Genomic DNA, 25447 nt, shown 5'->3' on the forward strand with positions numbered 1-25447 from the left:
TGCTATTGTTTTTCAGTTGTAGATGGTGCGTGATATTAAACGTCAAGGTTCCTTGCTGTTTAAAATTTCGATCAGTTTAAAAATGTAAGTAAAATTTTCAAAATAAACGAATTTATATTACAAATGAAACAATATAAATGAAGAAAGATTTTTTAATTATTTCAAATAATGTTTCGTATTTAGAAGTAGTTTTTTATTAAAAAAGATTGCACGTAATGAATACATTAATTAATTAATATTATATTATTACTTTTATTTATTTAAGTTATTAAGATAACTATAAATTGTTATTATATTACAAGCATGATTGTAAAAAAATTAATATTACTTTAAAAGGTTTATACTGTGTGTGGATATATGTATATATACATACGTATGATGTACATACACACACACACACACACACAAACGAAGCATTGCTGAAAGCGTTGAATATATGCATTTATTTTTTGTACCTAAATCTTATGTCATGTTTGCAATAACGCATGTGCTCTCAAATTAACTGATTAAGGTTATTATATTAGACAAAAATTGAAGTTATTCTAAATCTACGTAATTTAAAATATAACAAGGTATAATATAGTATTATTTTATTATCATGTCATTGTTGTTTAACAGAATTGTTTAACCTATAATTTTAAAATGTCATAGTTTCAGTAATTTAAAATTGAACAAAATATAATATGGCAAACATAATTTAAAAGAGTGCAGCAAAAATTATTACATTTTTTAAATTATTGTTTACTTTAATTATTAAAAATAATTGTTTCATTTATTTTTTAAGTAGCTTGTATAATTTAGGAAAATATTAAGTTTTACAATATTTTAATCAGATTAATGTACACATATTTTAAATTAAGTACAAATCATATGAAAATATTGTTCCGCAAAATTATTAAATTCTTAATAAAAAGATCTCTTTTTAAATGATGTTTTAATGATATTGCGATTTAACAGATGTCTACAAGTAAGTGTCGGAATTGTGGATCTACAGATATTGAAACAGATCCAGCCCGAGGAGATGCTGTCTGTACAGATTGTGGTTTTGTGTTGGAAGACCAACTTATTGTTAGCGAAACAGCGTTTAAAGAAACACCATCTGGAAATATGATGGTACTTGGCCAATTTGTTGCTAATGATAGTACTGGTGGAGCCACAGGATTTGGAGCAAGTATGTTATTATAAAATATATAACACTATTTATTTTATGTTCATTCTTTTCTTTATTTAGTTCCTAACATTTATCTAATTTTTATATTTATAGCATATCATGTTAATGGGAAAGAATCAAGAGGAATAACATTACAAAATGCAAGGAAAGGAATAACTCATTTATGTATGCAATTACAGTATGTACACTTTTTCTGTAATATAATCAGTAAGTTTTGCATATTATACTTTATAAAATTAATGTATATTTTATTTTGTTACTAGATTAAATCAACATTGTATTGATACATCTATGAATTTTTATAAAATGGCATTAAATCGTCAGTTAACTCGTGGGAGGAAACAAGCACATAATCATGCAGCTTGTGTTTATATTACTTGCCGTACAGAAGGCACTGCACGTATCCTTTATTTTCATAAAATAAACAACAATATTTTCCTTTTAATTTTCTTTTTCTTGAATTTATTTTTGTTAATTTATATTTATTTTATAAATACAGAGTACTTGGTTTAGATTGAAATATAAATTCTGTTTTTTGACAAGTTTTTGAAACTGAAATGTGTACTTAACTAATTAATTAGATATGCTCATTGATATCAGCGATGTTCTGCAAATTTGTGTTCATGAATTGGGACGCACATACCTGAGGTTTACACAAGCTCTTTGCATCAATATACCTTCAGTAGGTGAGCACTTTGTGAATTTGCATGTTATAAATTTTTACTTTTAATTCATGCATTACTTTCAATTAAAAACAAATTAGCTAATTTTTAAATATTACTCAATGTTGCATTATACATAAATAATTTTTAATTTTTTATAGAACAAAACAGTTTGATTTAGATTGATCTGTTTTATTCTTCAAATATAAATTTTCTTATTACACAAATTATTTTTATCACAAACAACATTACCTCTGGGAAAAAGTTCTATTGATATTTTACATTATCACATTAAATTTTACAGTTTAAAGAATATAAAATTAAATAGTTTATTAAGAGTAGTAAAAATTTGTTCACATTTGAAGTGTTTGAATATTAAATATGACATTTGTACCTTTATATGCACATAGTTGTTTTTAGCAATAGTATGACATATTAATTAAAAAGTCAGCTTTATTATATATATATATATATATATATATATATATATTACTAATAATTAAGAAAATTGAAATATTTCATAATACATGAAAGTATAATGTAAGATGGTTATTTCTACATAAAATTTTTATATTTATGTAAATTTATTGCTTGTGTGGACATTACACTTTTCATATTTTACATCATAATGCTAATTAATTTCTTTATTTTAAATAATACTAAAAATTTAAAATATAGGATATAAAACTAAACTTTTTATTTATTAGTAACAAACTAATGACTTAAATTCAAATTAAAATTGTTTACTAAATATTTTAATATTGTTTTAAAAGATAATTAATATATATTTTTTAATGCCAATCTTAAACTGATACAGAGATGCTCCCAAAATTTATTTATTCTTTTTTTCTTTTGGCACCAGCCAGTCATATTAGTAGTAGAAAGGCATTATTTTGTACATTTTATTATTATTGATATTGTAATCTGTTGTACTTTTTTAAATAGTAATTATTATTCTGCAGTGTAGGCTTTGGCGCCAGATTCTATGGCATTACTGAATATAATGTTTATTATAAAAAAAAAGAATTATAGTTATATATAATTACTATATGCATACTTTATCTTGAAATTATGCTAGAATTTTTTCTACTTTTTATATAGATTATGATAAACTATAAAATTATATAAACATGATTGAAATATCTTAGAATGTCTATATAAAATATTATTATGAATTTTATATTGTATACAAAAATGCTATTTTGTTTTAATTTAATCCACATTTAAATATTTCTTCTAATAATTTAGTAATCATCTCTATGTAATTGTATATATTATGAAATCAACAAATCTAAAGAGAGTAAAAAAATAAAGAAAGTAAAATGTATCTTTTTTCTTATTGATATGATATAAAAATAAGATAATGTTAAAATAGAAAACAAATGTCATTTTGCATAGGCAGTTTCAATTACTATTCTAAAATTGCTTATAATGTTTTCCAATAAGTATGATATATTTTAAAACATGATATATGAATGCAACATTAAATCAATATTATTTATGTTCGTAAAAACAATATATTCTCCTTCGTAAAATGATAATTTACATTGTACATTTGAAATTTTAATGTATTTTAATTTAAAAAAAATTATAATTTATATATTAGTATTTCTTAATTGAGAATTAATTACTTGAGATAACAATATATTTTCCAAAATTAATTGATCTTTGTTTATTCTTTTATATTTTTATTTAACAATAATTTTAAAGATAATAAATCCTTTTAAATAGCACTTATTAACTTTCTCAATTTTCTATTAATTTAAAGATTGTTTTTACATATTTTTCCTTTTCACGTTATCTAACAAGTATTTCACATACTTCACTCATTGCATATTTACAAATAATGTTTCAAGTATTTAAGTTATATAAAAAACATAATTTTTTTCAAAAAAAAAAAAAAGAAAAAAAGATAAAGCACAAATATCTGAATACATTAAAAGTGGTAATAGATACACTCTTATGTAAAATTTTGATTTAAAACATAATTCTTATTTAAATATAATGAAATATTTGTTTCCTTAATTGCTCCTTATTTAATACTGTTTTATTATTTAATATCTCACATAAGTATCTCTATATTACTTCAATTTTACGAAAATAAATTTTTATGAGATTGTTATAAAATATTTAATTTGAAAATTTAATATAATCTTTGACTTAAAATAAAGGAATTTTTATATTTCGTTGATAGAATAATAATAATAAATTTATAATAAAATTATAATTTCTGTAAATTATTCATTATGATTATAATTTAAAGTATAAATATTTAATATTTAAGAGTGCATCTATTACGCAACATTTGTCATCAATTTAAAAATAATACTTAAAATAACAATTATACAAAATCTGGAACGATATTAAGATACAAATTTTTAGAGACCATCAGTTAAACCATTATTTCTGTAATAAATTTCCATCAGTCATCTACTGGTGGTCCATAAAAAATTAATTCGGGTATTTGTCCTCCTTGTACACCAGTACCATTTGTACTTTCTGAACTGCATTGAAATTGAAAGTTTACATTACCAACTGTTATCTCTGACATGCCTTCTTGACCAAAATAACTTAACTCGCCTCCATCCAAGATTACACTAGCTGTATAAAAGCATTCTGGTTCGATTTGAATTGGATTTTCAAAATATACATGAAATGTACTACTCGAACCATCCGAAAAAAATTTCGTACTATTTTCAGACAAAACACATCCCAATCTTTTCAGTTCGATTCTAACATTATAATCTGCAGCACCAGATGAGCTTCCATAGAGTCCAAAACCAACAACAAATATTCTTTTGTCAACGCTAAATTGAATTGAATCACACCTGCCTCTGTAACGCCATTGGTTTGATCTATATGCACATGACTGAAACCTATGACAAACCTGCAAATAAAATATTTGAAATTTTGGTTTTATTATTCTATACAAGCTTTTAATCCTATACATTAACTGTTACAAACTATTACAGAACTATTAATGATTTCGTTTCATAGTACTTACTTGAGTTTTTAAACCTTGTCGAGGTTTAATAGGAAAACAAAGTTGAGGTTTATTACTAGCAGTGAAATGCAAAAAGACGTCAATTGTTTCTTGTTGTGTTAAGATTCCAGTCTGAGCAGCACTATTGGCAAATTCTTCCAAATTCATGGCAGGAAGTCTAATTAAATATAAAGCAGATCCTAGAATGAAAAAAACATGAACAGTACTAACCTTTGATATTTAATTTTGATCTAGATATTTACCTAACGATCGTCTTTGATTTGCCGATGAAGGTTCAAGTTCTTGCCGAATACATTCTGCAGTAGCCCATCTTAATGCAGCATCCCATATATGTATTTCTTTACAGTTTAATGTTTCTCGAGAAAGCACTGATTCAAGAGTGTGAATGTCAATATCCACGAAACCATCTGACCTTAGCGCCATTTCTGCCTATGTTACATTAAATTTTATGATATACAACTTAACTTAAAAAGAATATATTTTATTTTTTGACAAACATTTTGTGATTAAAAAAAGTTATATCTTAGATTAGATATCTAGAATGATTAATTTTTATTAATTTTATGTTTATTATATGAACCATTCATATTATTATTACTACAAGACTAACCAACTTTATTTTGCGAAAAATTCATGATAATTGAATGATGATTATTCTCGATGGAATTAATTAATAATTTGTATAACTGACTATATCGAAAAGGCAAAAAATATATGTTTCTTTCTAAATCAAAAAATACACTTAGAATTCTAAAAATCTCACAAAAATACTAAGAAATTTTTTAAATATAATCAATATATATGAAATATAAAAAAATAAATTATATAAAAAATAAAAATTAATTTCAATAATTTAATTAAAATTCAATTTTTCGAAAATATTAGGCAGTATTTTTCTAAAAAAAAATGTTTCTGGTAAATGATATGAGAGTTTATTTGTTTAAAAATAAAAACAAATTTTTAAAAATCTATTTTTAAATATTTATACTAAACATACTACTTCCATGAAGAAACTAATTTTATACTTTTTTAAAAAATGTTTAATTTAATAATATAATATTACAATTAACTATTTTATGAATACTAATGTATAATGATTATATGTATGCAAAAAATTAATTAAATAATTATGATATAGCATATAATGTTACAAAAAAATTTTGTTGGAGTATTTTATTTTTATACTTTATAAAATTGCTTATTATAAATCTTTCTTAATTCTATCTTTAATTAATTAATGAAATATTTTAAATGAAGTTTTAAACAAATTTTGATTAAAAGCGAATTTTTTAATTTATAAATTAAAAAATATATTTTTATACCTCTTTGTCAGTCTTTCAAATATTTAGTTAATTTAATTAAAAAAGGGATAAGCAATTCTATATCTTAAACTTTTTAATATACAGAATAAGTATTATAAATTCTTTAAGTAATTATTGGATTAATATTACATGTTATTTTAGAAAAGTCATTATAATCATTTCTATTATGTTCATATTCCTCTACAAAATTATCTTCGTAAGTTACATTTTGTGTTACTTCAATTTCTAACTTATTATCTGGAAAATAAGGTTCACTTCTAGTTCGAAATAATGAAAATGATAATCTTTTGTTGTTAAATTTAGAACAACAATTATTCTCAGATAAACTGAAGCAATGGGATACTACAGACAGTCTATTCTTTACATTTCCATAATTATTAATTTTTGTAATTCTTTGAATAAATTGCTGTTCAGAATCATGTAATTTGTTGTTCAAACAATTTGAAGAGTTTGATTTACTCTTTAATGTTACATTTAAATTATCGTTAAAAGTAAGAGACTTCAACATTCCTTTGTTTAAACTTACTTGAGCATCTATAACTTCCCAGCAACGTTGCATAAGATCTGGTTCTTCAAATAAACGAGACTGACTTAAAAGTAAACATGCATTCTTTGCTGTTAAACTTGTTTCTAAATAATTAACACATGCTCTTGCTAAATGAGGGACTATATATTTTTTAGCAACATAAAGGGTTGCTAACACTGTATCAGCTTCTAATTGTACTTCATCACAATACATGTACCTGAGAAAAAAATAATCAAATAAGTAGTGAATAAATCATAAATAATTTATGCTAAAAATATTAACAGAATTATATTTACCTTAATAGAGCAAGAAAAGCAGCAGGCTCTACATCTGGTACTTCTATATCTCTTTTATTCTCTGCTAGTCCACCATAAAACATGGCATAAAATACAGAACTACCAGTAGCTAAAACGTATTTATGCGCTGGTATAGTTTGTATGTGACCTATATCGAACAATTACCATATTATTATTTAATATATCTTATATGCTAAATCATTTTTATTGTTTGTTAAAATATTATATATACATTTTAATGGTTTTACGATTGATTACCTGGACTACCAACAATAAATATAATATCAGCCATTAAATGATTGTTAAACATGGCAGCATTTCGTTCACGAACTGTAGGTTTCGTTGCTTGCCAATTAGGATCTTGTGTACAGTCTTCAGGTGATGACAAATTCAATTGTGTTAGAGGAGATGATAAGGAAGACAAAGGTGATGCAGGTGCACTAATTGGCTGGTTTATCGTTCCCTCACGTTGTAATACAATGAAAGAAGATAATGGGCTTACAGTTGGTGGTGAGTCTGATACAGGAATCGGTGATTCTGCTAAAACATACATAATATCAAAATATTAGCTTTTAAAATTTCTTCCTATTCTGTACTTGTATTTTTATTAAAATCAAACAATATGTCTAAGCAAAATTATGTTAAATGTTATCTTATTGTTAACATATAAAACATTATGAAAAAATTTAACAGGGTTAAAATATTCTTAAATATCATAACTCAAAATTTATGAAATTATTATATGAAAATTAAATTTAAAAGTGGACGGACTAAATATTACATAAAAATTAAATGTAACAAAGATTTGCCAAGCAAAAGCATATGCCAATGAAAGTTACACAAATAACATCATTCTATATTAATTTTCACTAATTCATCAGCAATATAGTTAATACGTTATTTCCTCAGATAATTAATTCAACTATACTAAGCTAGAATACATAAAAAAAACCTAATATGAATAATTTCATCAACAAAGTAAATAGAGGTTATGAAAAACAATAACATGTAACAAGGTTCGAGATCTCTAAATTAAATTATTTCTCTCATAACTAATCAAAGTTTGTTTTCGTATATTCATTATTTTTATTTACCATCGCTTTAAGATGTTGTGTAATCTATCATCTTTTAGTGATGGTTCAATTAAAATGAACGTAAAGTAAGATCATTAAAAATTTTACCGTTAGTATACATTATTCCACACTTTTCTGAATAATTTTACTTCTATTATAACATAATAAATATTTGCTATCACTGTAGCCTCAAAGAACCTTTCTCATATTCAAACATTACATACACACACGCGCACACACGCACACACACATATACTCATATATATATCTGTCACATATGTGCATATAACATCACATCTTGAGCAAACTCATCTGTGAGTAAGTATAAAGATTTTGAATGATGCATATTAGGTTCGGTTTGTTCCGGTTTCATTCGTACAATTCCGTACGAGTTTTGCGATTCACGTGATATATGTGTAAAATAAATGCAACATTTTCATTTGTCAAAAGCGATTTCAAATTTTCGTTAAATTAATTCTTGCAGAAAACATTATTTATCATATAAAATGATAAAATTATTCTACGATAATATAACGATGAAAATTGTTTGAAACACAGAAAATAATTTGAAATTCAAATTACATATATCTATCGATTTAAACTAAAATACAAATTAGTAAATGTTATATAAACGCTGTATCATTGATTTATAAATTTTTTGCATTTCTGTCTTTTAACTTCGTGTATGTAACATAAAAAGAAGTGGCCAAAATTAAATTATGTTCAAAGTATGAATGCACGAATGCATCTTAAGAAGTTATCTTTTAAACTACACATCTTCTAGTTCGTCAATTTATCATGTTAAAAATATTTATATAAAAATAAGGTTTGAATGAAAATTTATAAAATTCAGTTTGTACCAATACTTTATACATTCAAAGTTTCTATATTACGTAGTTTTGCGTTCGTATATAACTTTACAAAACATTACATTTGCTAGTTCGTGTATCATTCATAATTTTTCAATTAATTGAAATTACATCTGACGAATGCATTTTTGAATAAAACACTTTAAGTCTTAAATTGTTATTGAAATATTGTTATATTTTTCGAATTAGAAATAAACATTGCGAAGTAGACGCAACATTGCTCGAATATCGTTAAATGAAACAAAAACAGAGAACGTTTCTCTCCCATTCTTGTTTGTCCGATTTGGCCCAACAAATGCGTGAACAGTATTTAAATGATGTATATTATGTTTATTTATATCTGTAATAGTCTCTCACCGTTTAACCATGGATTAGTCTGTTTGACTGTGACGTTGTCCTGGAACCGTTTCATCGGCTTCGTTGATATTTTCGAATAAAGGTTCGACATAGCCATTGTCACTTTTCAAACTTGATTGCCCGTCTTTTTTTTTCTAAAATTGTAGCACGGAACGATTTTGGATTTCAGTTACATGGGCGCCATGTCAGACGGGCGCTGGTTAGATAGTTCCGTACATCGGTCGATAGGCAACTTAGGGCACGCGCGTTCATATATCTGGTGGTTCTTAAAAACGCAAACTTCGACTGCGCAGCACGTGCATACAGGGTGTTCGTCTTGACGTAGAATTTTTCTTTGCAGTAACATAGCACTGTCGTATTAACTTGGTCATTGTCGTTCCTGTCATTTCTTTAAATCCACATCTTCACGGAGCACAACTCTGTACATATATTTTAATTGTCAGAATTCTGATGTTCATTTATCATTGTTTCTCAGAAATTCGTTTATTTCACGCTGAAACATACGTAATTTGTGGCATAGACCATTTCCTTCCTAATTGACAAAATTCAGTTCCAATTTGTAGTCAGTTAATGAGACAGTACTAAAAAGATGTTAACAATAATTCATTTGTTTTGAATATAATGATAATAAATATCAAAATTTTTAACAAATATTAAAGTTTCTTTTTCTTGTCGAAATACACTTTCAGAAAGTAAAATTGAAGCCTCAAAAATTCTCCCAATTTTCAACTTCATGTTGTAATCTGCACACTGTAAGACGGGAAAACAGTTTTGAGAGAAAAGTTACTTCTTTTAATTGGAACTATTATGTAATAATAGATTTATTATTTATATAATTTGAAAAAATTGTAAATAATAAATCTTTTACCATGTACTATATATTTTAATTTCAGCCGCTTAAAGCGAATTTCAGTTCCAGAGAAAGAATCGCATATGTATTCATATATGCCCTCCCTGTAGTTTCATAATTTTATAAATTTTCGAATTGGGGATCTGTCGTTAACCCGGGATTACCCACCTGGGGGTCTAGTGCAGGTACATCCCGGCGACTAGACCTTCACGTGGGTAATCCCGGGTTAACGATAATATCACCAAAATCTAAAAACATAAATAAATTTCACATTACACAAATTGTATACTGTATAATATATTGTCCATTCAATAGGAATAATCTTAGTTAATAATTTTCTTTAGTATGCTGCCGCAACTAATTAACAATATTAACGTAAACCCATATATATATATACACTTCACAAGTGATATCTACTTACAAGCAATAATGTACAATATAAATGTAATGCATGAAGTTTTAATAAAATAAATTCAATAAATTAAATGAAAGATTCAGAAATGATATAATTATATTTTTATTCTTTTTGCTATCATATCCTCTACGTTTTAATAAAAGTAACAACAAAAATATATTATAACAACAGAATTCTTATAAGTATTATGTTGATATAAATAATTACAAGTATTATAAATTATAAATTAATTAATTATTAATTATAACTATTATGTTAATATCAATTTGTCAATGTGCGATGAATTTTTAAATTTTATATATAATTGATATTACATTTTTTTGTAGATCCATGTTTATATATCATGAGATTCGCAAATAAACTGGAGTTTGGTGAAAAAACTCACGAAGTATCAATGACAGCTTTACGAGTAGTTCAAAGAATGAAAAAAGATAGTATTCACAGTGGACGAAGGCCGTCAGGATTATGTGGCGCTGGTATTTAAAAAAAATTAATTTCTTCATAATCTATTTTAATATAAATACTTACATTTTAATTTGTACAATTTTAAGTTTTTGTTATAATTTATACATTAATTGCTGTGAATATTTTAAATTTGATATTTAAAAAATATTATTTCTTTTTAAAGCTTTGTTGATGGCTGCTCGATTACATGAGTTCAATAGGTCACCAGCGGATATTATTAAAATCGTAAAAGTGCATGAATCGACATTGCGCAAAAGGTAAATAAAATTTTTAAATAAAATTTTTGAACATTTAAAATTTTTAAATAAATTTTTGTACGTTAAAAGGCTTATAGAATTTGGTGATACACCTTCAAGCGCATTGACTCTTGAAGAATTCATGACAGTCGATTTGGAGGAAGAACAAGATCCTCCAGCTTTTAAAGCAGCACGCAAAAAAGATAAAGAACGATTACAAAGGGTATAGAATCTTTTTTATTTTGCAACACATGTACATATATATAATTCTTTCTTATTTATCTTTTTAGCTAAATATAGATACAGAAATAAAAGAATTGCAAGCTGAAATTGATAAACAATTGGAAGAACACAGATTAGGAAAAACAAGAAAACGCAAAGATGGTAATTGTAATAGCGATTAAAATCAGTTAATTATTTTATTCCTTTTATAAAAAAATTATTTAAAAAATATTCATTTTCAGTTGCTTCTATAGAAAAAGAAGATACAGATAGATTTGTAAGAGAAAGCAATTTAGATGTAATTAAAAATTATGTTGGAAATGATGTAGATGACCCTGATAATGATCTTCAAAATCATGGACCCAATAGTATAAACGATCAATTAATTACTGGATTAGGTAGAAATTAAAACAGTTTTTAAAATTTTATCATGTTATATTATATAATTGTTTTAAAAAATTGTGTAATTATTTAAAGGTCCAAACTTCGCATCTATGGGGTTAATATCAACAAATGATCGTGAAAATGAAATGAAAGACTTAGCGAACACAAATTTTGAAAATGTAAATAAAATTAATTCTAATAAAAGTAGTTGTCATTTATTTATTAATATTTTTTTATTTTAGGATTCTGGAGAGATTGACGTTGCTGATTTCGATGATGAAGAGTTAGATAGTTACATTATGTCAGAAAAAGAAGCACAATTTAAACACAATTTATGGAATAAAGTAAATGCCGAATATTTAATTCAGCAAAAAGAAAAGGAGGAAAGACGGCAGAAAGAAAAAGAAGAAGGCAAACCTGAAAAAAAACGACGGCGGACTACTAAACGTAATAAAAGTCAAGCGCCTGCAAATACTGCAGGTAATATTATAATATTTCTTATAAATTTTACAATATTAATTTGTCATCGATTTTTGAAATTTATTATATTTTTCTATAATTCTATTAGGAGAAGCGATTGAAAAAATGTTGCAGGAGAAAAAAATATCATCTAAAATTAATTATGAGGTATTAAAAAGTTTAAATGTTAATTTAAATAATTCGACTAAGGAACAACAAAAAATTGAAGAACCAATTCAATCGCCGAAAAAAGAAATAAATATTTCATCAAGTTCTAGTAAAATGTTAGTATGTAATATTATTAGGTATTATGATTCTATAAAAAAAACATATATGTCTAACAGATTGTCTACTTTTATAGATCCAGTGTTTCTAATTCATTAGAAACTCAAAATAAGCCAAACACACCAGTAGTAAAGAAACCTCGTGTAACTAAACCTCAGACTCCAAGAAAAGACGAAGAAGTCCAAATGCCAGTTGAAATAGAAACTAACACAACTGAATCTATACTACCAAGAGTGGATACTTCATTAGATATGGGTATATGAGCTATACAAGTCTTCATTTATGTAAAATTCTTAGTCAAAATACTTATATTTTTTTTTATAAAGTAGATGAAACTGATGATTATGTTGATGAGGATGTTGAAGCTGATCCCACAGAAATGACTGTTGGAGAAATGCTTGGACACCATGGATCAGAAGATGAAAATGACTTTGGATATGGATACGATGAAGAAGACTACTAATTGTATTTACTAAGTTGATACTAAGCCCATAAAAATAACTATTAATTGTTTATAATACTGCTATTTATTTATTAGGACTTTATCTATTACAACTTAATAAAAAGACTGTATTCTACAATGTACAAATAAAGCATTTACTATTCTTAATTTATAATTCTATGAATTTTTTATTTAATCTTAAAAATGTATAAGATGGCATGTAATAATTAGGAACAACTTTCGTGAAATGTTGCGCACAACGTTCCAGCACGCACAGTTAATTAATTGCTATTTTTTTCGTGAAACAAAATTCATTGTAAATTCTTCAAAGAATTTTTCTTTTTCTTTTCATTTCTTTTACAAACGCAGTTAATTGAACCTTTCAATATAAGTATTTTCCATAAAGTATTTTTCATGAAAGTAAATACCAGCGATAAAAAAATTAGAATAGGTTAAGATACGACAGTTAAATCTTCAGTTAATAAAATAGAAAAAAATTGCATTAGATTGTATAAATTACGATACTAGATATTGCAAATAATTTATAATATTCAATTAATACTTGCCGCGAAAAAATAACAGAAAATTTATTGATAGATGGCGTTAAAAATTTATTGATAGATGCATTAAAAAACATGGTGGTAGTCTATCATTAGTATAGTGACAAAAGTATGATTCTTAATTGTTTTTAATTTTTATATCGGACAGTAATTCAAGCAATATATGTTTATAATAAATATTCAAAGAATAAATACAAAAATTTGAATTATGTGAATGAATTTGTTTAGTGATTTGATGTTTAGTGATTACTAAAATGTTCAATATCTAACTTAACATATAATCAGTAGAATAATTTATTTATTTTTTGTAATTCAAATCACGTTGATTGCAATTGAAAAAAATCTTATCTACCTTAAATAATAATATATTTATATGTTGAAATCATAATATTAAGAAATAACATTGCTAAAATGCAACATTGATAAAATTAGTTGAAACTGTTTTTATTTGGTTTAGAACTTGAGATCTGTAATCAAACATGGCAAGTACTTCTTCTGATCAGAGCACTATTGCTAAAAAGACATGGGAAATGTCAAATAATATTGAAACAATTAGCACTGTTGATGAGATCTATAGATATGATCGCAAAGAACAACAAGATATATTAGCTGCAAAACCATGGGAGAAAGAGTACATTATTTTTTAAATATTTATATCAATACTAAAATATGTGATTCTTATTTTCAAGTGTATCGGTTATGTTTCAGCCCTCATTTTTTTAAAGATATAAAGATTTCTGCATTAGCATTATTGAAAATGGTTATGCATGCTCGTTCTGGAGGAACTTTAGAAGTAATGGGTCTTCTGCTTGGGAAAGTTGCAGCGAATACAATGATTGTTATGGATTCTTTTGCATTGCCTGTGGAAGGCACAGAAACAAGAGTTAATGCACAAGCACAAGCATATGAATATATGACAGCATATATAGAAGCAGCTAAACAAGTACATTTTAATTATTATTATTATTTCAATTATTACAACTATTATTTAACTATGAAATATTATTAAATAACAATATTTATATTTAACAATTGCTCATAGTGAAATATTTATTGCCTTCTTTATTAAGGTCGGAAGACAAGAAAATGCTATTGGATGGTATCATAGTCATCCTGGTTATGGATGCTGGTTATCAGGTATTGACGTATCTACTCAAATGCTGAATCAAAATTTTCAAGAACCATTTGTTGCTATTGTAATTGATCCTGTCAGAACAATATCTGCTGGCAAAGTTTGTTTGGGTGCATTTAGAACCTATCCAAAGGTAATACATATTTGCTAGTATTTATATTATGTAATAGAAATAAATAATAAAAAGATTATTTGGTACAAAAAGGGATATAAACCAGCAAATGAAGAACCATCCGAATATCAAACAATACCATTGAATAAGATTGAAGATTTTGGTGTTCATTGCAAACAGTATTATTCTTTAGAAGTTTCTTATTTTAAATCATCATTAGATAGAAGATTACTAGATTCTTTATGGAATAAATACTGGGTGAATACATTAAGCTCGTCTAGTCTTCTAACAAATGCTGATTACACTACTGGACAAATATTCGATTTGTCAGATAAGCTTGAACAATCAGAGGTTGCACTTGGAAGAGGATTTATTTTAGGTGGAACAGATCCTCATGATCGCAGTACTGTAGAAAAGTTAATGAAAGCAACAAGAGATAGCTGTAAGACTACTATTGAAATTATTCACGGATTAATGGCACAAATAATCAAAGACAGATTATTCAATCAAGTTGGATGTAACCCTATTGAGTCTCAGCAATAATAAATCATATTTACATATTACACGTAATAATTATAATAAAAAAAATGATATATGTAAAATGTAATTAATAATAAGGAACATTTTTGATTAAAATATAATAAAAAGTTTATCTTTATATTTTTACTATATCTTAATATACACATAGCATGAAAACAAGAACTATAATTTAAAAATAATTGAAATAATTATGTAACTATTAATACAATATTCTTTAAAAAGTAGTGGAATAAAAATACATTTTATTTTCACACCTTGAGTTTCTAGAAAGTATATATACAGCATCTTTATCATTATTCAATATCCTCACTGTTGATTTATATATATATATATTTATATTTATAAAACTAATATTGAGAACAAGTAGGCAGGGTACACCCATTGAAGGGCTGACACTGTGTCACAGACTTTAGGACAAGGCCACTCAGAAACACACCCACCTGTTCTAGAATTATACATCGCATTCATAGCGCACAACATATAAGGGACGGAGCTAAAATGCATACAGTTATACATTTTTTACTAATATGTTATGATAATTATACTTTAAAAGAAATTTAGAAAAAAAAAATAGTAAAAGAACATTTGTTAACTTCATTCAAAGTACTAGACATTTTACAATATTAAAATTAATTGCGCTTAAAACTTGACATACTTATACAATTCCATTAGCATAAGATAAATTAAATACAATTAAGTACAATTGCATAATTTCATTTACATAAAATCTTGAAAAAGGTGAATACTTGTTAAGTAAGATTTACTATTGCTTTTTAATATTATTTTACGCAATTATATCGTGTTCTGCTTCGCATTATTTAGACGCATATTCATCAAGTATTTACTTCACATAGAAAGAAATAACATGTATAAAAAGATGAATTTTTGTTTCAAATTCGTTCAATTCACACAAATTCATTAAATTAAGAGATTAAGAATTGAAATTTTTAACTTCTTTGAATTGAATTTTATATTTTTCTACATATTTAACTAAATCTTACAATAAAAAGGAATGTAAAAATACTTCTTTATGTCATTATTTCCACTATATTTTTTGTGATTTCACAAAACGCAATATATGTTTTTCTTTTAAGTTATATGTTACTAAGCAAAAATTATTAATAATACGTTATAATTTTTTTTGTTAGGTATTTGGAATTAAATTTTTGTGCTTGATTGTTTAAATAAATATTATCTAACTAAAAATATTTTTTAACAATACAAAATTGCTGTAATCATTTTTATCATCTTCAGAAAATATAATTCTAATATTCTTAATATTGAATTTTCAAATAAATAAAAATGTAATATATTTAAAAAAGACCAAAAGAATATATTTTTTTTTAAATTTTAAACTTGTATATGAATTTAATTTTGTTATGAAATGGGAAAAATTTGTTAATAATTTTAAATGATTTAGTAAATGAACACGTATATGTAAGATAATTTGACAACCAGAATTCAGCCCTCCAATGATGTCACATACTCCAAATACATTCAAAACAGTATAAACATCACCCATAGCAGACGCAAATATGGGGTATAGCAACGTACACGCTACATGTATATGTATTTATGTGTAATCCCTTTCTCACCTAAAAAAAGTTTTTATGAAAGAAGCAATTTTGTTTTATTAATTATTGACATGATAATTGCATCATAAATATAATAAAGAATCATATATGTAATAAAGAACCCCATTTTACATTCCTCGTAATAAGAATTTAATTATTTCTACGTCATTTCAATTATTCAATTATTTACAAGGCAATCGTGTCATTTATTACTTACAAATATAGTAGAAAAGATCAATTATTACAGCAAGATTTATGTGCTTGTCGTTGATGATCAGGCAGCAACATTTTTTTATGACAAACACTTTTCACCAGCGTTATCAAGTGATTTCAATAATTCATACATATTTTTTTTCATATACTTTTTTTGTTTTAATTATTCTATACGAGAAATTATATGCTAAATCAGAAACTATAAGATTGTAAATTCGACAGATAAAATAACAGTGTTGCATGTAATATTATTCTATTTGTCTATTATTTAATTAGAGAAAATATTTACACATCTCACAATACATGCAGCATAATACAAGAGAAATTTTACATTCCTTTCTTTCCTTTTTTCAATATTTGATAAATTCGTTACAATAATAAATTTTACTATTTTTGAAAGACTTTAAAATGAATATCATACCATCTGCTCAACAAGTGCCAATTTAAATGGATTATAAAATTTCAATAATTATTTTATAATGCAATTAAACAATTTATTAACAAAACTTGTTTTAACGATAGTAAAAATAATTGTTTATTACATAAATTTTAAAGATTTGGAAGATACTTTGTTACATAAAGTGAAACAGTATAAAGTCAAAATTTAAAAAAAAATTGTGCACAAATGTATTTACAAAAATTATACTTATAAGAAATTACGTATTTAGCTATTCTCCAAGTATAAAATATGTCTTGTGAGCAGATGAAAACCTTGATATTTATTAAAGAAAAAAACGTAATTGATCCTAAATTTAAATCTTATCAGATTCAATGATTATTTTTGACAAATTATCAAATTAATGAATAAACATTTTTTATCGAACGTGTCATTTTACAAATATATTTTCATTTTAGCCGATGAAAAGATGAAATTGGGTTTCAGTCTATTTAAGACTCAATTACTTATTTAGATAGGCATATGTACAATTGTCTTCCTTAATATATCTTGTCACTGTAATGTTAGGGGAGGAAAATTATTTACTTCTGTTTGTTCCAAAACTGGTCCTGTTGGTCCAGTATAAGATATACGTAATCTCATTCTTAGAGGTACCTATATATATGAATGATTAATAACAAAACAAAATACATTTATAAAAATTTTTAAATAGAAAATTACATAAACTTACTTTGTTGATATTTGTAACTTTCAATACTTGAGAAACTTGTCCAGAAGGAGGAATGACTGTGCTTGATGGTGACAACATTTGTAGTTGGAATGTCTGAATAATAAAATATAAAGAATAATCTGTTAACGCAAATCCATAAACGTAAATACAAAAATAATTACTACCTTAGGAACTGCTGCTTGGAACAGAAAATCAGTCAGTATAGCATTTCCAGAATTCTGAGCTGACATATTGATAATTAATAAATCAGCAATGTCTGGTGGTCTTTCCAATCTGAAGGTTATTTTAAGTCCTGCTTTGTCCAATACAATCATAGAAAGTGTATCTAGAGTTATAAAATAAAATTTGTATTGTATTATTAATAAGAAATAAATACTTTATTAAATTGTACAAACCATTTTGAACTGATGATGAATTAAGTAAACCATCTACTAAGAAGTTTGTTGCATTGGTAGGACTAAATATTTGTGATGGCGTTTGTGCCTGTGGCAGTGTAGACGTAGATGTAGGTGCATTTAAATCCAAACTACCAAGTAGGTCCAAGAGATCATTATTGTTTACTACAGTTGTTGAATTCGCAGATGAATTTTTATTCGATGCTGAAGGTGTTATTCCTAAGTCAGTGGTACCAAGCAAATCTAGAAGTGCACTCTATAAAAGTATAAAAAAACATCAAACTTTGTTAAAAAATTAAATGTATTTTTTTTTATAAAATATTTAACAAAAAAACTTACTGAATCAGATGGTGGAGTACTTGCTTCTAAAACTGAAGATTTGTCTTCTTCTGATTCTGGTTCACCATTTACCATACCAATAATTCCATTAGCTTGTGGTCTTGCAGTTTCCATAGGAGGCATTCTTTCAAGTAATGCAGGTCGTAAATGATCATATTTTCTGAACAACTGTGAAAATTCAATACCTCGTTGTTGCAATTCTATATGTAAATTACTTCCAAATGTATCAATTATTTGACGAATTTTTCTGAAATACATACAAGAAAGAATTATATAAGTACCATTTAAGAAAAATGAATATAAAAATAATGTGACAAGTAGTAATGATAATTAAATCTTTTAGCTTACTCATTTCCCTTCTGAAATCTTGTGCTAAGTTTTGTGAGAGACAATAAAGTATATTGTTTCGTGACAACAGTGTTTTGTGGATTCCAGAGTAACCTTTGATAGACGTCAATAACTTCATCTTCCGTTAACTAATAATGGTATAAAAAATTAATTTTATTTAATATTTTTTAATCAACTTAATTGTCACATAAAAATTGAAGAATATATAACATGTATATATAAAGCATACAAATAAACATACATCAACTGGAGTATCTATATCTTCTGATGGTGGCCCATATAATAATAAATCACCATATTCACCAATGCACCAAGTTGCTACTTGAGCCAATGGTTGTTTATCAGATGTATCTTTTTCTAATGCTCTCCATAAGGCGCTGACAGCATAACTTTGCTGTGACTGCGTTTCTGAAATTAACTGAATGGTACATGCTACTACGTCATCTCGAACGTAATTACCAGCCTAGAAAACAAAGAAAATAATAATATTAAAGATTTAAAGTATAACTAAAGAGAACAATAATACTGATATAATAAATTTCATACAGCAACAAGAACTTTGAATAACGTTTCAAGATGCCAGCGCTTATTTGGTGCAAATCTTTCAGCAGACATTACTATATTACTACTACATTGAGCTTTAAATTCTGGGTCAGCACGTTCCAAGAAAAGTAATAACTCCTTCATCATATTTCTAATATTGTTCGAATTTACAAGTGCAAAACTAAGCTCCATAGCTCGTCTTCTAATTGATACATCTGGATCTTTTAGACACTCCTAAGAAAAAAAACGAAAAAAATATAAGAAATATTTAGTTGTTACACTAATATAAATAATGTAACATTACCAAAATTGTAGAACGATGTCTTTGTACTGCACTTGTATCTACATAAACTGTTTTTAACAATGTATTCAAAGCAACATATCGAATATTCTTATCATTATTTAATAAAAATCGACCTAATATATTCACTGCTAATACTCTTAGTCCACTTTCAGATTTTATATCCATAATAGATAATACAGTTTCATATAATATCGTGTTTCCAACATTTTTACTAGTTTCTGTATTAGTTGCAACTTGTGCAAGTATATCGTTCATCGCTTCGGATGCATCGATATCATTACGTCCCAAAATTCGGAGGAGACGTAATATTTTTACTTGAAGGAATGGATCAGATACTCCAGATACATCATGTTCTGGAGAATATCCTGCTAGTATCAAATTTTTTAAAATCCTCACAAGATTTGGCACAATCTGAAATAATAATTTTATCTTTATTGAATAATATATTATTAGCATAATTTTATGTGAACAAAGTTTAATCAAGAAATCTGAAAACAAATTATAATAGTATGATATTGCATATTTTCACAGTAAAATCTCTTAAAGTGAAATTATCAAAAAGCAATATTTAATACTAGATACAAAAATAAAGATGTACATTGTATATTTAAGAAACAGATATAAGCTGCCATCAAAAAGTAAAATCAATTAAATTACATTATTTGTGCACAAACAGCTACATTTTGATGTTCATAATATAACTAAGAAGATATTTAATAAACTATGCTTTATTATTATATATTGTATACATATATAAAATACATTTTTTACACACGCGCGCGCGTGCAACAGAGAAGTGTAATATTAAAATTTTTATTTATTATATTGTAAGTGCTTCATATATATACTATAATTTTAAAATACATGCACATGTTTTGATATTTCATATATGAAGTATTTCACATTAATTTCATATTGAAAAAGCAGTTAATATACATAATTAAATATTTGCATAAAATAAAACGAAAACACATATATAAAATAAAAGATAAGAATATTCATAATAAGCATAACATGCAAAAATATAAAGAATGCTCATATGCTTTTTACCTCTCGATGGCCGCATTCCTAGGAAGATAAAACCATACTTATATTATGAATATCACTATGAGCAAAATTTTATTAAAAAATAGCACTTATGTAAGACTATTAATCATTTAAAACTTTTTTAATAAAATATTTTATATTTCTTTGTGTTTTTAACACCAGATATATCTTCTGTCTCAATTAGACTACCTTTCTTTTTATAAACTTTTTCTTTTTTGTAAATTCAATTTGGTTAAAATGAAAAAATTTTTACTAAGACTATGAATTCAATGCTTAACTGTTAATGCTACTACAATCTAATTTGCAGCTATTAGACTAGTAAACTAGAAATAACAACAGTAAAAAAAGTAAACTGTATAAAAAAAATATATATATATATATGTATATAGAATGTTCTTTACTAGTTACAAACAACTAAATATTTAACTAGTTTCTGTGTAATATTTCTATCTCATATTAAAACATGAAAAACTTACCTTTTTAAAATGATTCAATGTATCAACACTGTTTTCACACATTTCTGTAATAAGTGTAACACCTGTGATTAATACACCATGATTCTTCTCTGTAATTAAACTACGAGTAGCAGGTAGAAACATTTCCATCAATTCTGGTACACGTCTAATAATTCTAAATGCACAAAGTGCTGCTTTTTTCCGAATATATGCATTTGCTGATTTCATTAGCCTCTCAACTTCAGATGCCAGATCTCTTGCCATTTCTGGTGATGCGATTGCACCCAAAGTACATAATGCCAAACCAATAACAAATTGTGTGGAGCTATTTAAATCACTGTAAAAGAATTAAATTTAAAATTTTAAAATACTTCATTACAAAATACTCATGCATGCTTTAAAAAAATATTAAAATTATTTTATGCAAATATTACTTTTTTAAACAATTCGTAATTAAAAGATGAACATCCTGTCGTTCATCAAGTAGTAACATTGCGCCTAAATAACCAATTCGTTTGTCTGTAAACCTTGGGGATGCAATAAGTTTTAAACATTCTAGTTGACCAAAATGAGCTGGGTACCTACAAAATTACTTAAAATCTTACTTCTGATAAAAGCAAGAATATCGAATTATCAATCTTATATTATTGAATATAAAAGGAAAATTTAATACAAACCCAAGCATATGAATATATAAAAGTTTTGCAATGTTACGACATCTCCATACACTATCTTCTTCTCTGAATGTTGAACGGATATAAGCACATTCTTTATTAACAACTGTCCTTTCTTCTGCCGCAGTTCTAGCAGCTCTTATTTGTCTGATGAGATCCCTCAATCGAGTTGGTGCAGGCATTCTAACTGTTGAGACTTTTAAATTATACACACGTTATCAAGTTTAATGTTAGTAGAATTGAGTGCTCAAGCTATGAATAATGATTGTATTAAATTAAATGCTCAAGTTATGAATAATGATTGCATTAAATTAAAATTTATAGGAAATGCAAGCAATGATATTTAATTCTATAGAAACTTTATAACAATTGTAAGCTTTTGTTTATTTTATAAATGATACTACACTTACCTCTTTCTACTGCCTCATTAAACGCTTGTTTTATGGAGGCCATATTAAAGGCTGGGTTAAACCTGCAATGTACACACCCATGCTATTTACACACACAAACCATTTACATACCACTTTGTTTGTTGTGCAATGATACCCGTAATACGATTTTAATTATTCTTTACTTGTTTCAAATAAACTATTTTGAAGCAATATTATAAATTACTATTGAAATAATATACTTTCTATCATTGTAATAACAAACTGTTCCTTTAATTAAAATTTAAGAAAGATGACTTTATTGAAATTAATGTAGTATCAGAAAAAATACAAAAGATTAGTGGTAATTTATGTTATCATCTTGTTATCTCTTCATTATATAAAATTAATATTAATTTAATGTTAAAGAATATATATTACCCGTGTTCTGAAGCATTCATGATTCTCAATGATGTTCTCAAATATATGTGACAAACTTCAGCAATAATAAATGAAGTATAGATGAATACGGTACGCACGCTGTTTTCTTCCTATTGAGAAAAGGTCATATAATATTATAGATAACTATAAAATGTTATTTGATATAAAGACTTTAAACAACTACAAGTATAAAATAAATAAAAATAAGTTGATGTTCTCTACTTCTGCCTTTATAAATCTTTAAATTTTCGAATTGGAAAGAATTATTGGATAATATATTATAGAGATATATAAGATAATTATTGGATTAATATAAAATGAAAAATACAATGTAACAATACAATGTAACATAAGAACAAATTAAAATTGTATTTATATATTAGACAATACAAAGAACAAAGGTAACTCTATGTATATTGCAATTCTCTAATTGTAATTTGTATTGTAATTGTATGTTGTAATTATCTTTGTCTGTCACATATGAACTTACAAATAGAAACAATTGTTTATATTTACAACTACTGATATACAGGTGTTATTTATAATCTGATCTCAGTTCAAGCTGAAAAACAAATGCAATACATCGGTCTATTTGTCGAATAGAGAACATAAACTCAAGTATCCTAGTTTTTAGACGCGTTGCAGAAAAAAGTACATATGAATGCAAAATAATCGGCCCCGCTGGCAAAATCTAAGCAGTTGAGATCAGAAGAGTGCAATGCATGCAATGGATATTACCTAGTTCTTTTTGAATGTCATTCGACCACAAATTCACGTGCTATAAAAACGCGTCGCGGTCGCACGGCTCGTGCAACTCGGCAGCATATTGTAAAACGTGTGAACGTGTGAACCGGTTATATAAAAGATCATTCGCACTGAAGGGCATCGAACGAAAGGGTTAGTTTTCTAGCTGTCAAACAGTACCAAATCAAGGACGACGGCTGGTTTTCAGGAAACTTCAGGCAGATCCCGGCAATTATGTAAACGGACGTTTTACGACGTACGCACGAAGGACCGAGAGGCGCCGTTCGAATTTCTATCGTTGTCGTATATCGCCCACCTTTTTACACAACGCAACGTCGTATGACAAATACAGCGAGGAAAAAAATGCCTCGCTTCCTAGGGCGCGAGTTGTGCGCCCTCACTCATTTTTGCAGTCTCTATTCCGCACCTGGCATATCCGCCTGTATATCGGTTTATATATACACGATTGCATTCCGAATATTTCTTCTCTAATTTTATTTATATCGTTAACAATACATACCGTACGTGACAATTTGACTCGCAGGAGGGAAGAGGGGGAGAGGTTAATCAACTGGGAAAAAAATCATGGACATAGTTGGACGTCCACGGTTGTCCACCCTATCGCACGACGAGTACTCTTCGACGATGGTCCGTGGTATTCGCGCACCGAGAATCAAAATGGCTACCCATTTTCAACTGACGTTGTTCCCTGATAATACCGTGTATAATTTAGTTAATACTGCCACGACCATTTCCTGTAATGCATATGCTGCCTGATCGAAGCGTCAGCGAACAGATATAACAGATCATTTTTTCCCAAATTTCCAACTTCCCGTTCCATTTTCCTTTGCAGTGTTAATTACAGCTCTCTTATTTACACTTTTGTTCAACGTAGTGAATAATAATGAATGTTCGTCTCTAAAGCGCGAAATTTGTACTATTTTGTTTAGTTGAAAATTTATATTTCAGTTTCTTCACTCTTTTTTTTTTTTCCCTCCATAAGAAAATTATTATAGAACCTTTCAGTGATGCCTACTTTCTTGTTAAACATAGAACAGTTTATAACTTCATGGTGAAATCTAAATACACAAACTAAGCATCATTGCACAATTTGCATTAAAAATAATGAAACTGTAATATACATATATATATATATATATATATATGTGTGTGTGTGTGTGTGTGTGTTTGTTTGTGTGTGTGTATAATTTTTACATATTTTATATATTACAACAAATAAATAATAAATAATAAATAATAAATTACAATAAATTGTTCCATAATTGTTTCTTATTTCATTTGTATTAAATAAATTTTCTAAGTATTTTTATAAAATAATATGTAAAATTATATACTAATGTAGTAACTTATACTAGGTACTTGTTATAAAGATTTATTAAATAATTTAAAGTATATAATTGTATATAATTTATATATATATATATATATATATATATATATATATATATATATATATATATATATATATATAT

At 26.2% G+C, this 25447-nt stretch overlaps 4 protein-coding genes and 1 long non-coding RNA gene across 20 annotated transcripts; 3 read left to right on the forward strand and 2 right to left on the reverse strand.

Moving 5' to 3' along the window:
- The first annotated feature begins 4 nt into the window (after positions 1 to 4).
- Positions 5 to 13206, forward strand: LOC122527952 (transcription factor IIIB 90 kDa subunit). 2 transcript variants are annotated; one of them, XM_043652587.1, is made up of 15 exons: positions 5 to 84; positions 958 to 1171; positions 1265 to 1349; positions 1435 to 1571; positions 1753 to 1857; positions 10872 to 11021; positions 11174 to 11267; positions 11337 to 11469; positions 11537 to 11630; positions 11711 to 11866; positions 11946 to 12031; positions 12095 to 12332; positions 12421 to 12595; positions 12673 to 12851; positions 12926 to 13206. In XM_043652587.1, exons 2-15 carry the CDS (start codon positions 958 to 960, stop codon positions 13057 to 13059), a joined length of 1980 nt encoding a protein of 659 aa, XP_043508522.1. In that variant the 5' UTR covers positions 5 to 84; the 3' UTR covers positions 13060 to 13206. The 2 variants fall into 2 exon arrangements, with proteins under 2 accessions (XP_043508522.1, XP_043508512.1); XM_043652577.1 differs by lacking the exon at positions 5 to 84 and adding an exon at positions 418 to 572.
- Positions 3481 to 9791, reverse strand: LOC122527963 (BTB/POZ domain-containing protein 3). Of its 3 annotated transcripts, none has more exons than XM_043652596.1 (7): positions 9281 to 9791; positions 7240 to 7521; positions 6982 to 7129; positions 6686 to 6902; positions 5080 to 5266; positions 4838 to 5016; positions 3481 to 4720 (listed from the first exon to the last, which is right to left on the reverse strand). In XM_043652596.1, exons 1-7 carry the CDS (start codon positions 9375 to 9377, stop codon positions 4256 to 4258), a joined length of 1575 nt encoding a protein of 524 aa, XP_043508531.1. In that variant the 5' UTR covers positions 9378 to 9791; the 3' UTR covers positions 3481 to 4255. The 3 variants fall into 3 exon arrangements, with proteins under 3 accessions (XP_043508531.1, XP_043508540.1, XP_043508549.1); XM_043652605.1 differs by lacking the exon at positions 9281 to 9791 and adding an exon at positions 8076 to 8358; XM_043652614.1 differs by lacking the exon at positions 9281 to 9791 and adding an exon at positions 8076 to 8096 and having other exon boundaries at positions 7240 to 7518.
- Positions 13207 to 13599: 393 nt separating the features above from the next.
- On the forward strand, positions 13600 to 15483 carry LOC122527987 (COP9 signalosome complex subunit 5). 3 transcript variants are annotated; one of them, XM_043652638.1, is made up of 5 exons: positions 13600 to 13707; positions 14056 to 14229; positions 14307 to 14541; positions 14669 to 14863; positions 14936 to 15483. In XM_043652638.1, exons 2-5 carry the CDS (start codon positions 14078 to 14080, stop codon positions 15383 to 15385), a joined length of 1032 nt encoding a protein of 343 aa, XP_043508573.1. In that variant the 5' UTR covers positions 13600 to 13707; positions 14056 to 14077; the 3' UTR covers positions 15386 to 15483. The 3 variants fall into 3 exon arrangements, with proteins under 3 accessions (XP_043508573.1, XP_043508588.1, XP_043508580.1); XM_043652653.1 differs by lacking the exon at positions 13600 to 13707 and adding an exon at positions 13737 to 13754; XM_043652645.1 differs by lacking the exon at positions 13600 to 13707 and adding an exon at positions 13745 to 13958.
- Positions 15484 to 15604: 121 nt separating this feature from the next.
- On the reverse strand, positions 15605 to 24607 carry LOC122527905 (AP-1 complex subunit gamma-1). Of its 11 annotated transcripts, none has more exons than XM_043652510.1 (16): positions 24475 to 24607; positions 23211 to 23320; positions 22812 to 22873; positions 22405 to 22588; positions 22162 to 22308; positions 21749 to 22064; positions 21276 to 21293; positions 20226 to 20636; positions 19925 to 20155; positions 19620 to 19841; positions 19379 to 19506; positions 19031 to 19277; positions 18692 to 18947; positions 18461 to 18621; positions 18297 to 18389; positions 15605 to 18220 (listed from the first exon to the last, which is right to left on the reverse strand). In XM_043652510.1, the coding sequence occupies exons 2-16, from the start codon at positions 23228 to 23230 to the stop codon at positions 18119 to 18121; spliced, it is 2598 nt and encodes an 865-aa protein (XP_043508445.1). In that variant the 5' UTR covers positions 23231 to 23320; positions 24475 to 24607; the 3' UTR covers positions 15605 to 18118. The 11 variants fall into 11 exon arrangements, with proteins under 11 accessions (XP_043508445.1, XP_043508423.1, XP_043508430.1 ...); XM_043652488.1 differs by having other exon boundaries at positions 22405 to 22597; XM_043652495.1 differs by lacking the exon at positions 24475 to 24607 and adding an exon at positions 24135 to 24280 and having other exon boundaries at positions 22405 to 22597.
- Positions 24278 to 24772, forward strand: LOC122528057. Its single transcript, XR_006306479.1, has 2 exons — positions 24278 to 24396; positions 24499 to 24772. It is a non-coding gene; the product is annotated as an uncharacterized LOC122528057 (long non-coding RNA).
- The last annotated feature ends 675 nt before the right edge of the window (positions 24773 to 25447 follow it).

The sequence above is a fragment of the Frieseomelitta varia genome, unplaced genomic scaffold (genome assembly GCF_011392965.1).
Source record: "Frieseomelitta varia isolate USP_RPSP 00005682 unplaced genomic scaffold, Fvar_1.2 scaffold_1028, whole genome shotgun sequence".
NCBI classification, from domain to species: domain Eukaryota; kingdom Metazoa; phylum Arthropoda; class Insecta; order Hymenoptera; family Apidae; genus Frieseomelitta; species Frieseomelitta varia.

Bases quoted from the DNA above. Each gene is read 5' to 3' on its own strand.
- LOC122527987 (XM_043652638.1), top strand. From the start codon at position 14,078: ATGGCAAGTACTTCTTCTGATCAGAGCACTATTGCTAAAAAGACATGG. The intron at 14,230-14,306 runs GTACATTATTTT...GTTATGTTTCAG, and splicing joins GCAAAACCATGGGAGAAAGA to CCCTCATTTTTTTAAAGATA. The intron at 14,864-14,935 runs GTAATACATATT...TGGTACAAAAAG, and splicing joins CATTTAGAACCTATCCAAAG to GGATATAAACCAGCAAATGA.
- LOC122527963 (XM_043652596.1), bottom strand. From the start codon at position 9,377: ATGGCTATGTCGAACCTTTATTCGAAAATATCAACGAAGCCGATGAAA. The intron at 6,903-6,981 runs GTAAATATAATT...TTTTTTTCTCAG, and splicing joins GCTTTTCTTGCTCTATTAAG to GTACATGTATTGTGATGAAG. The intron at 5,267-6,685 runs GTAAGTTTAAAC...AATGTAACATAG, and splicing joins GGGAAGTTATAGATGCTCAA to GCAGAAATGGCGCTAAGGTC.
- LOC122527952 (XM_043652587.1), top strand. From the start codon at position 958: ATGTCTACAAGTAAGTGTCGGAATTGTGGATCTACAGATATTGAAACA. The intron at 11,022-11,173 runs GTATTTAAAAAA...TTCTTTTTAAAG, and splicing joins GTCAGGATTATGTGGCGCTG to CTTTGTTGATGGCTGCTCGA. The intron at 12,032-12,094 runs GTAAATAAAATT...TTTTTATTTTAG, and splicing joins CGAACACAAATTTTGAAAAT to GATTCTGGAGAGATTGACGT.
- LOC122527905 (XM_043652488.1), bottom strand. From the start codon at position 23,230: ATGAATGCTTCAGAACACGG. The intron at 22,065-22,161 runs GTAATATTTGCA...ATTCTTTTACAG, and splicing joins ATTACGAATTGTTTAAAAAA to TGATTTAAATAGCTCCACAC. The intron at 18,948-19,030 runs GTAAGTTTTTTT...ATACTTTTATAG, and splicing joins GTACTCCACCATCTGATTCA to AGTGCACTTCTAGATTTGCT.